This window comes from Rhododendron vialii, chromosome 8a, assembly GCF_030253575.1.
Source record: "Rhododendron vialii isolate Sample 1 chromosome 8a, ASM3025357v1".
Lineage (NCBI taxonomy): Eukaryota > Viridiplantae > Streptophyta > Magnoliopsida > Ericales > Ericaceae > Rhododendron > Rhododendron vialii.
Window position 1 is genome coordinate 19336130 of NC_080564.1, and position 10573 is coordinate 19346702.

The following is a 10573-nucleotide window of genomic DNA, read 5'->3' on the forward strand; positions in this document are numbered from 1 at the left end:
GAGGATATTCAGGATTCTCAAAACTCCCTGAGGGCTGCTCAAGTGGAGGGAATTAATTTACTTGTAGATTTGAACCAAAAGGAAGGTGCTTCACGTTGTATTACTCAGTCTTTTGACGAGTACCGCCAAAGAAGAGAGGCCTTTCATGGAGAGGATTATGTTATTTTCAGTGGGGGAGTAGAAGCAGTTGAAGGGTTACCTAGGCGGAACTCGAAAGATGGGAGTAACTTTCCCGGCATTAGTTCGTCCGTTGATGCCATAATTAAAATGAGAAGGGGAGTGAGAAGATCGGAGAGGAAAATTAAAAAGAAACAGCACCTCGCCAAGATAGAGGCTAAATTCAATAAAGTGAATCATAGAAATAAGAAAAGCCCTTATTCCTCAATGTTCTTTAAGGAAGCTCGCAAGATGTTGGACTTTGGTAAAACTTTGGGCGTGTTTGATAACCCTCTTGGAGGGAGGGATTGGGATTGAGAAGGTGATAGGATTGTTAATTTTTTGTTTGGTTGGCATTTGTGGATGGGGATTAGTTATCCCATGGGATTGTTAATCCCCCAAAATGGGGGTATTAGCAATACCATGGGGGGGGGGGGGGGTGGTGTTACTACTAATCCCATCCCCATGGGATTGAGCAAGACTAGTTTAAAAACTCATCTCAATCCCAATCCCAATCCTAATCCTAGCCAAAACAAACATGTTATTTACAATCTCACCTCATTCTCAATTCCAATCCCAATCCTAATCCTGTGCAAAACAAACATGAATGAATGATTCATCCCCTCATTAATAATCCCACCTCATTCTTAATCCCAATCCTAATCCCACCTCATTACGAATCCCTTCAAAACGAAATCTGCAATCAAACACGCCCTTTGGGTATTGAAATTAAAGGAGGGAGGAATTATAATCTGAAGAGATTTGTTGAAATGCAAGAGGAAGAATTAAAAGATAAGATACATCCTATAGATGATTTTGAGGAAGAGGATATCTCGGAGGATGATGGTAATTTTGTGGAGGATGCATCCCTCTCTATGGCTTTTTGATCTCGAGTTTGGGTGGGTTTGAGGTGTCTTGCTTCTTTTTTGGTTTTGATTGGCGGCTATTTGGTTTTGGTTTTGGCTTTCTCTATGTATTTTTGTTGGTGGTGGGGATTTAGGCTTTGGGTGTGAGGCTCGTTTGGGTCTTTGGTTGCTTTTTGATTGGGTTTCGGTGGTTCTTTTTGGGCTTCAGTTGGCGTCTTGCCTTCTTTTAGGTCTCGGGTGGCTTTTGCCGGTGTGCCCTTGATCCTTTTAATCTTTGTAATCCATTATAAAAATTAATAATTTTTTTTTCTTAGAAAAAAAAAATGACAAGATTTCGTACCATTGTCAAACAAAGGCACAAGGTACAAAATGGGTAACACACCCACAAACTCAATTTGCTCTCCAATTTGGCAAATGCCATGTTTTCTGCCATATATGGCAATGTTTTTAAAATGCCATTTGAGAGAGAGAGAGAGGAAAACCACAAAAGTTGGACTCTCTCAATATCCAATTGATCTAATTTTAATGAAGAACCTTACAAAGATGATTGAAAAAATTTAACGGCCCGGATTTTTTATGTTGAATCATTTTGGAAAGAAACTCAAGTATGAATGTTTGTTGAAAATAGTGAAAACTCAAACTTTGCCCCATCACAAAAAAAATTTAAAGAGGCAAAACATGTGCCCAGACCCTAGCCATTTTTTGGCTAAATAATGACAATGGTAATGAAAAAATGACATTTTATGGGTGTGAATGCCCTAAGATGTGAATGTGTGGTTGGTGTGTCACAATAAATGTTAATTCTTACTCTAGAGTGACAGAGAAAAGCGGTTATGTCGCTAGATATATGCTTCGGAGTTTTGCGTTTTGTCTTAAATTGTGTGGTGCTTTGTGGTTTCTACCAAGTTGTGTGTGTGTGTGTGTGTGGGGGGGGGGGGGGGGGGGGGGGGGGGTTGGGAATTGTTAGATGTTAGCTAAAATTTTGTGATGAAATCCTTCTGGTCGCTGGTCATACTTAAACAAAAATTTAATGATGAAAAGGCTATAAAATATACTCCTTGTGACGACGATGCGTTATGTGACGTAAAATAAATTTAACATGGTCTCATTTAAAGGTACGAATTGTTCATCTTGTAAATCTCATGTAGATCTCACTGCATAGATTATTAATGCAAAAATTCAGTTTGATCAACAATTGATAAAAATGTGGTGGAATCATATTTGTCATATCCGCCCATGATGGTTCATTTTCAAATAGATACCAATTTTCGCTCTACCTATATATATATATATATATATATATATATATATATATATATATATATATATATATATATATATATATATATATATATATATATATATATATATCGGGGCGGTTCCGGGGACACTTAAAAAAACACTCCAAATCTTAATCTCATAGTTTCCGATCAAATTATGATGATCCGAACCGCTCAATGTGCTCAGAACGTGATTTTAAGGGTGCTTGCGAGAAACTGGCAAAAAAACTAACCGGGAAGGGCTTGATTTGAGCAGTCTTTTATTGGACCGTTCAATAAAGTTCAATAAAAAACTATTCGGATGAAGCCCTTCCCGGTCTTTTTTTTTGCTGATTTCTCGCAGGGACCCTTAAAATCACGTTCTGATCACATTGAGCGGCTCGGATCATCAAAATTCGATCGGAAACTATGAAGTGTTTTTTTAAGTGTCCCCGGAACCGCCCCGTATATCATATTGTATGTGTGTGTGTGTGTATATATATATATATATTGTATGTATGACGTATTATCAAGATCTATAAGATGAATCACGAATCGTTGAATTCATTTTTGCATCACATTAGAAACTGTCACATGAGAGTCATCATATGAATATAAAAGTTCAAATTTTTATTACTATGGGGAAACATTGTAAGATAAATTTGGAATGCACAGATGAAAAATAATTTCAGGACAGTCAAATATTTGCAACCTCTTAGGAGTCTGCATCTCGAAACCATCTCTCAAAAAAATATCTATTTTGGAGACTAAAAGTAATACTATATTGAAAAAGCAAGTATAGAGAATATAACTACATACTATCCACATCAACTCCAATTCACTTTTTTTTTTGGGTAAATTAGTTTGAAATTAAAAAAGATTAACCGAATGTACAGCTTACAGGGGGCATACCTTAGGAGGAAAAGAAAAAGGAAAAGAAGAAGACTGAAGAAAAAAAATATTTCAAGAACCTATGCATAACCCGCATGGAGAGTAAGGTAAAGTAAGCGGAATAACAATATCTTACCCCCATTGCATTGTCTATCCAAGAGTAAAGATAGTACAACGGGAATGAAACCTATGAAGTCATGGGTAGCAGTTATTACATAAAACTAATTATTACCCTAGCACATCCTGTCAGGCTAGGAAATGAAATAAAGAGTCACGATCAGAAACGACCATATGATAAACCATCACAGAGAACTAGTAGCAACATAGCAAATTGGCATAAGAGAGCTGATCAGCTACTACAGAGGAACAAGGCATCAAGAAGAGTCTCAACCAGAGATGATGGCATCCGACAGGAGGCCCCACCCCGTACACCACGTCCATTCCAACCAGTCTAACACTCCCTTATCCAAATTCCAAGGCTCGCCAAAACAATCTACCCCAGCCAAAAACCAAATACCACTGGCCTCCCGAGATGGGATAAGCAGACCAAGATTCAATTACTCCGACTTAACCCAGAAAAGACCTCTAAATCAATAAGGAGGCAATAAGGAGATAAACTCCAATTCACATTCTTCATTTTGATCGCTAAAAATTCTCTCCAAAATTTTCCTCCAATTTTTTATATGTTTTATATAGTTAAATGAACATGGTCAATACTGGTCTCATTAGAAAGATCTTGCCAAGATGTTGCCAATGGTGTAAATTTCAAAACCAATAAAATCATGGAATCAGTTATACCTATTTCATAAAAATAAATTGAAACGTGCGAAGGATATGGTTGGTGTTGAAATTTAAAATCAAAAGGCAAAAAGGGGGTAAGGTATAAAGAATTGATGGAGACTCAAATCCATGTCTCCGTTTTGGAGAATAAGAGCATCCCCTATGGGGATGTAAAACCAGGTGCTATACTTAAAATACAACCAGATGTCAAAAAAAACCCTTCCAATGGGGATGTAAAATGGAACAAATCAGGTGGTAAAATGGCAGAGATGGAAAAGAGGATGGATATTTCCATCCCCATTTAACTACAGCTATAATTGACAGGTCATCACCCAACTGAAAATACCAGAATTTTGGACAGCTGGAATTTACCTGATTTCGTCGGAAAGTCGCCGGAATTTTGATGAACACGCCAGAATCTGCAACAGTCCGGAAGCTTGCCGAAAACTGATTCCAGGTCCGGAGATCACCGTCTCCGACCCCGATTCTTGACGATTCATGGACGGAGCAGATGGAAGCCTCGTCCAGCCCCTTCAGAAACCCTCATCCAGCCCCTTTCGTTTTCCTCGTCGCGTTCTCTTCCGTTCGTAGAGAGAGAGAGAGAGAGAGGAGGGGGGCGTGGGGGTTTCTCCTGGTTCAGAGGGGGAGAGAGAGAGAGAGAGAGGGAGGAAGGGAGAGGGGGTCTGGTTCTGTTGTTTGTTCTGATCGTAGGTAGAGAGAGAGAGAGAGAGAGAGAGAGAGAGAGAGAGAGAGAAGAAAGAAGAAAGAGTAAAGGTGGGTCAGTGGGTGGAATCTGAGCCAACGGATCATTTGATCCGACCGTTGGTTGGTTTTTTTTTTTTTTTTTTCTGGGAATCCGACCGTTGGCTACCAACGGATCTCAAAAAATAGCAACGGTAATTTTTATTCCCTACCTATAAATGTGTGTTTCTAATAGAATTTTACCCAACAAAAATTTTCTCCATTCTCCACAAACACCCTCCAAAAAAAAAATTGTATCAATTATGGCAGAGGGAAATCGTAGTGCGAGAGGAAAATCGTTCAACTCCGATCAAGATGAAGCAATTTGTAATGCTTACTTGTGCGTTAGTCAAGACTCGATTGTCGGTACCAATCAACCACGATCTAAATTATGGGATCGGGTTGCAAAAAAATACACCGAATTCACAGGAGGCGATGTACGATCGGATGCTTCTATCAAGTCTCGATGGCAAATCATCCAGCAGGCTTGCAACAAATATCGTGGACATTTAAGACAAATTCAAAGGCAACATCAAAGTGGAATGACAGAACAAAATGAGGTATTATTAATTTGTTAATATTATTATTTTGTTTTCATAAGAATTTATTTTCATAACAAAATGAGGTATTATTTTGCTTCTATCAAGTTTCTGTTTTCATAAAAATTTGTTAATATTATTATTTTGCTAATTAATTAATTAAATAATTTTGTTATCATGTGTATAGATTGATCTAGCGAAGAGACATTACAAAGACACTGAGAATAAACCTTTCGCCAATTTGGATTGTTGCCCGGCAATCTTAGAACACAGTATGAAGTGGGCAGATTTAACCCCACCTCGCTCCGACCCAAGATCTTCACAAATGGATATGAGTTCGGTCCCTCTATCTCCTGATTTCTCTCAAAATCCAAACTTAGATTCTCCTGATTTCTCTCAAGTTCCAAACACATCAACTACAATGGAAGATAGCAATCCTACGAGTGGAGGTAGTGTTCAGTCTCCAAGAAAGAGGCCTCCTGGATGTAAAGCATCAAAGGCAAAATTATTGAAGACCAAAAAATCAGAAAATGAGGAACGTGAATGGATAAACTTGATGGAAAAATTCAACCAAACTACATCTGACAAGGAAGGTAGGAGAGCTGAAATGGAAGCAAGAAGAGTCGCGGCTTTGGAAAGGACAATAGCAAATGATGAGAGGAGGGTGGCGCTTGAGGAGAGGAAGGCAGCAATAAAGGAAAAAGAGATGGAAGATAGGATTATGCAAATGGACTTGGATTTGGTTCAAGACCCCCAAACGAAGGCTTATTACCAGTATCGCAAGGGTGAAATCTTGGCTAAATGGACGGCTAGTTCAAGTTCGAACGGTTATTTTCCTGACTTTCCCGATTATTGATTGTAATAATTTTTTATTGTCATATGTAATAGTCTTTAGCAATTATGTAATAATCTTGACTTTGATGTAATCGTTGAGTACTATTCGATAATAAAATGCATTTTATTATGCTAATGAAGTACAAGACTCGATAATTAAATACAAGACTCGATAATGAAATACAAGACACGGGAACCTCATTCTTCATCTCCATTACGGGCCCATAGGTGTTCAATAAGATCATTGCGGAGCGAATGATGTGCCTCATTTGATCGAATCCTGCGGTTATTTTTAAAGAAATCAACCAATGCAGGAGTGATATCTCTCGATACTTGAATTGGGTTGGAAGAAAGAAGTTCAGTAATTTCATCACTAGCATCGTGATCACGTTGGTCTTCAATTATCATGTTATGCAAAATGACACATGTTTTCATGATGTAGCCTAGATCCTCCTCATTCCAGAATCGTGCCGGTCCTCTCACAATTGCCCAGCGTGCTTAGAGTACGCCAAATGCCCTTTCAACATCCTTGCGACATGCCTCCTGCATCCTCGCAAAGTGTTGCTTCTTCCTTCCTTGTGGTTGAGAAATGGTTTGGACGAGAGTCGCCCATTTTGGATAGATACCATCAGCAAGGTAGTACCCCATGTCGTACTGACTCCCGTTAACAACAAAATGGGTTGGAGGGGCACGACCTGCACTGAGATCATCAAAGAGATGAGATTGATCAAGCACGTTGATATCATTGAATGAACCTGGCATGCCAAAGAAAGCAAATCATACGATGCAACTGCTTCAAGTACGATAGTGGGTTTTCCGCTGCGGCCACTAAAGAAGCCATGGTAAGCAGTTGGACATTTGTCCCACTGCCAATGCATACAATCCAAGCTGCCTAGCATTCCAGGAAAACCACGTTGATTGCCCACATGTAGGAGCCTTGCAGTATCTGCTTCATTTGGTTTTCTTAGGTATTCTGCTTCAAAAATAGAGATAACGCCTCTACAGAAGCTTTGAAGAGACTCAACTGCTGTACTTCCCCCAATCTTGAGATACTCATCAAGACTATCAGCAGGAGTCCCGTATGCCATCATCCTCAGAGCTGCTGTCATCTTTTGGATACCAGAAAGACCTGCTGCTCCCGTCGCATCATTCCTTTGGACGAACGTCACGTCATGCTCTTGGAGTTTGCCCAAGATCTTGTGAAATAAGGGTCGACTCATTTGAAAACGTTGCTGAAACAATTTTTCGTCATAGAGCGGATACTCACAAAAGTAATCAGCATTGAGTCGTTGGTCGGCAGCAACTCTGTCACGGGGGATCCAGGCTCGACCGCTTGTAGAACCAACATGACCTCCTTGTTGGCATCTTCTTTGAAATTTTTGGTATTGCCTGGCCATGATCAATTGCACCATTGCAATCTCATCATCATCGGAGGAAGATCCGTCAAATTCTCCCTGTAATATTCTGTGGGTTAAATTGCTCATGATGATTTTTTTGGAAAGAGGATACTGTATATAGATTTGAGTGTGAGAATGAATAATGGGGAGGATAGTATATATAGATGGTAAGTAAATGGTGTAGTTGAGAGTAGATAAGAGTAAATGACTGAAGTAAATGGTGTAGATGAGAGTAGATAAGAGTAAATGATGTAGGTGAGAGTAGATGACAGTAAATGATGTAGGTGAGAGTAGATATAAGTAAATGACTATAGTAAATGGTGTAGTTGAGAGTGGGGAGTAAATGGATCAATTAAATGACATGGTTGAGAATTGATGGGAGTAAATGGATGAAGTAAATTGTGTAACTGAAGTGGATGAGAAGTAAAAAAAAAAATGAGACGGAAGTATTTTTTTTTTTTTCGGAATTTTTTTTTTAAAGTTCTCGATTACCGGATACCAAAATTATTTTTCAACGGAAGTAGTACTTAAATTAGGATTAAGAAAGTTGAGGAAAATTAAGGAGGATGGAAAGTTAGTTAATTATCCATCTTTTTTTTACATCTCACCATTGGATAGGCATGGGTTCTATTTTACATCTAACCAACTTTTAACCACTTTTTACATCTAAAATAACTATACAACCTCTTCTAAAATGCATCCCCATTGGGGATGCTCTAAGAGAGTCAAAATGGATCAGATGAGTTAGAGTGGTTCAATTCTCCATTTTGAAGAAACCATTCTCCATTTTGAAGAAATAGAGCTAGGTTGGGGATGATCTTTAAAAAAAACTTCAAAATAACGACTTAGCTTTGAACTCAATATATTACACACCTAAGCTTCAAAATATGTCAATTAAACACCTTTTGTTTTCACGGACTCTTTTTTCATTGTTAGGAGCGAAGAAAGGAAAAGCAAAATGGAAACTGGAAAACAAAAAGACACTAGCAAACGCATTAGTCCTACTAGATATCAATGCCAATGACTTCTCAGATCGTACATACAAAGAGAAACGATGATGTTTATGTGAAGATTTGCGTCAAACGTGGTGTTGCTCTGTTCAGTTTAAATTTTTTACCCCAATTTCATGAGCCAAACATGGAATTAAGCAAAGAACGTCTTCCAATTACTTGCAGAGAATGTGAAATTTCATCCTCCGTCACAACTTACAAGAGCTGAAAAGCAAAATCTGACGTAAATAAAGAAAGAGAAACCAACAAATTGAAAGTGGTTTTATCGAGGATGGAACTCAAGAAATCAAGACCGGCCCGCTTACTAAATGGGTCCAACTGAGCTATGAAAGCTTGCTAGCTTAGTCTTACAAATATTAATTATAAATTTATAAGAATTTTCAGTGTTTTTTTTAGAAAATGGAGAAGATTATATAAATAACGACCCAGCGGCACTTACATAATGGAGTTCAATCCAAATATTTTAGACAAAGTCAAACTAATCATCTAAATGTAAAATGAGAAACACACAAGGCAGTCGATATCTTTCACCTCAACCCAGATATTTAGTTTGATGCAAATAGATGCACTTACAATCTACCGTAGATTCATACCAAGAATCAGCAATCTCAAAGAGATAAAGTGCTTGTCAAAGATAAAAGAAAATAAATACCCAGACGATCAGATTAATTCCAACCAAGTATGAACGCACCAATGAACTTCCAAAAGCTGCAGATCTGACAAGCCACCATGGGTTGCCCTGCCAAAAACATCATGTAGGGTAAAAACATCGTGGGCACGAATATTATTGTGAAATAACATCGTCTCTGAAAGAATCCGCGGATCTGCAGATGAAATATTTGTCCAAAGATAAAACTAACAACTCTCGAGAAGACGAGAGCCAAAACTCTCATAAATCAAATGACAAGTCGTTGATCTGGAGAGGTGGAAGAAAAATAAAATATAGAAAAAAAGTAGAAAAGAAAATGATATAATTAGTACCATGGCCTTCCCCTCCCATCATTTACAAGAGTATAAAAACCCTTGGGGGGGGGGGGGGGGGGCGAAGAGAAGAAAGATAGGTGTGCCAATTAGGATTGTGTGTGTGTATGAGAGAGAGAGAGAGAGTGTGTGTGTGTGTGTGTGTGTGTGTGTGTGTGTTTCCCCAAAGGACTAAACGAGCTTATTGTGAGTCCTCCTCTTCTCTCTCCTCTCCGTCCTTTTCTCTACCTCTATTTCTCTCTCTAAATAATAGAGCTCTCCTTATTGCGAGTTTTGCTGTAGTGGAACGTTTGGTAGTGATGTTTCTGTTTTTTCTGATTTGAACTTGGACGAGTTACATCCTCAGTTCACGGTGGCCTTTCTAGGTAGTCGACACCACGTCGGCGATTTGGGGTGGTCATAGCAGTGGTCGTGGCGGAGGTTTATGGCGATGGATGTCCACGACAGTAGTGGTGTGCACGGAGGCGGTGGTGGTGGTGATGGGGGGTTTTTGGTGGTGGTGGGTTGTTGCGGTTTCAAATCTGATAGGGTGCGGTAGCATAGGGTTTAGCTGTGGTGGGTGGCTGGTAGGGCAGTAATGGTGGGTTGGATGATTGTGGTGGGTTGGTTCCGGTGGTTTCATGATTGATGTCCTATGGTACCAGCTTTTGAATCGTCACCAGTTGCATTGTTGGGTGCTTTCGATTTTGGGCCTAACAGTTTTGATGATTTTGGCGTGGCTCCCACCAATTTACATTGTTGGTGCATGTATTCGATTTTGGCTTATCGGTATAGTGGAGTCATCGTGTAAAGACCCGTAATTTTAATTCTCTTTTCTTTAATTATTTCGAATATGGGTAATGGTAATTTGAATAGAATTATGTTTTATTAATGTGGTTGTATGGATATACGTTTTCTATTGTGTATCGAAAGTTCGGTGGATAGTCGAAATATGAGTTTTTATGTCGAAATGGTGTTTGGGTGTTGTGGGTGTGTTAGGATTGATCGGGGTATGATTCGACTTAAGGAGAAATTTTTTGAAATTTTCCAGTTGGTACGGCTGGGTACCAATTTTTGTGGTACAGGTACCAGTCATCCAGTAGCCTTGCAGAATCACTCTCAAGAGAGTAGTACCGGTAC

The 10573-nt window shown here is 39.0% G+C and overlaps 1 protein-coding gene and 1 pseudogene across 1 annotated transcript; one reads left to right on the top strand and one right to left on the bottom strand.

Annotated features, from left to right (window-relative positions):
• Positions 1 to 4934: 4934 nt before the first annotated feature.
• LOC131335743 (uncharacterized) lies at positions 4935 to 6142 on the top strand. Its single transcript, XM_058371237.1, has 2 exons — positions 4935 to 5253; positions 5420 to 6142. The coding sequence occupies exons 1-2, from the start codon at positions 4957 to 4959 to the stop codon at positions 6086 to 6088; spliced, it is 966 nt and encodes a 321-aa protein (XP_058227220.1). The 5' UTR covers positions 4935 to 4956; the 3' UTR covers positions 6089 to 6142.
• Positions 6143 to 6255: 113 nt separating this feature from the next.
• Positions 6256 to 7503, bottom strand: LOC131335744 (protein ALP1-like; annotated as a pseudogene).
• Between the last annotated feature and the right edge of the window lie 3070 nt (positions 7504 to 10573).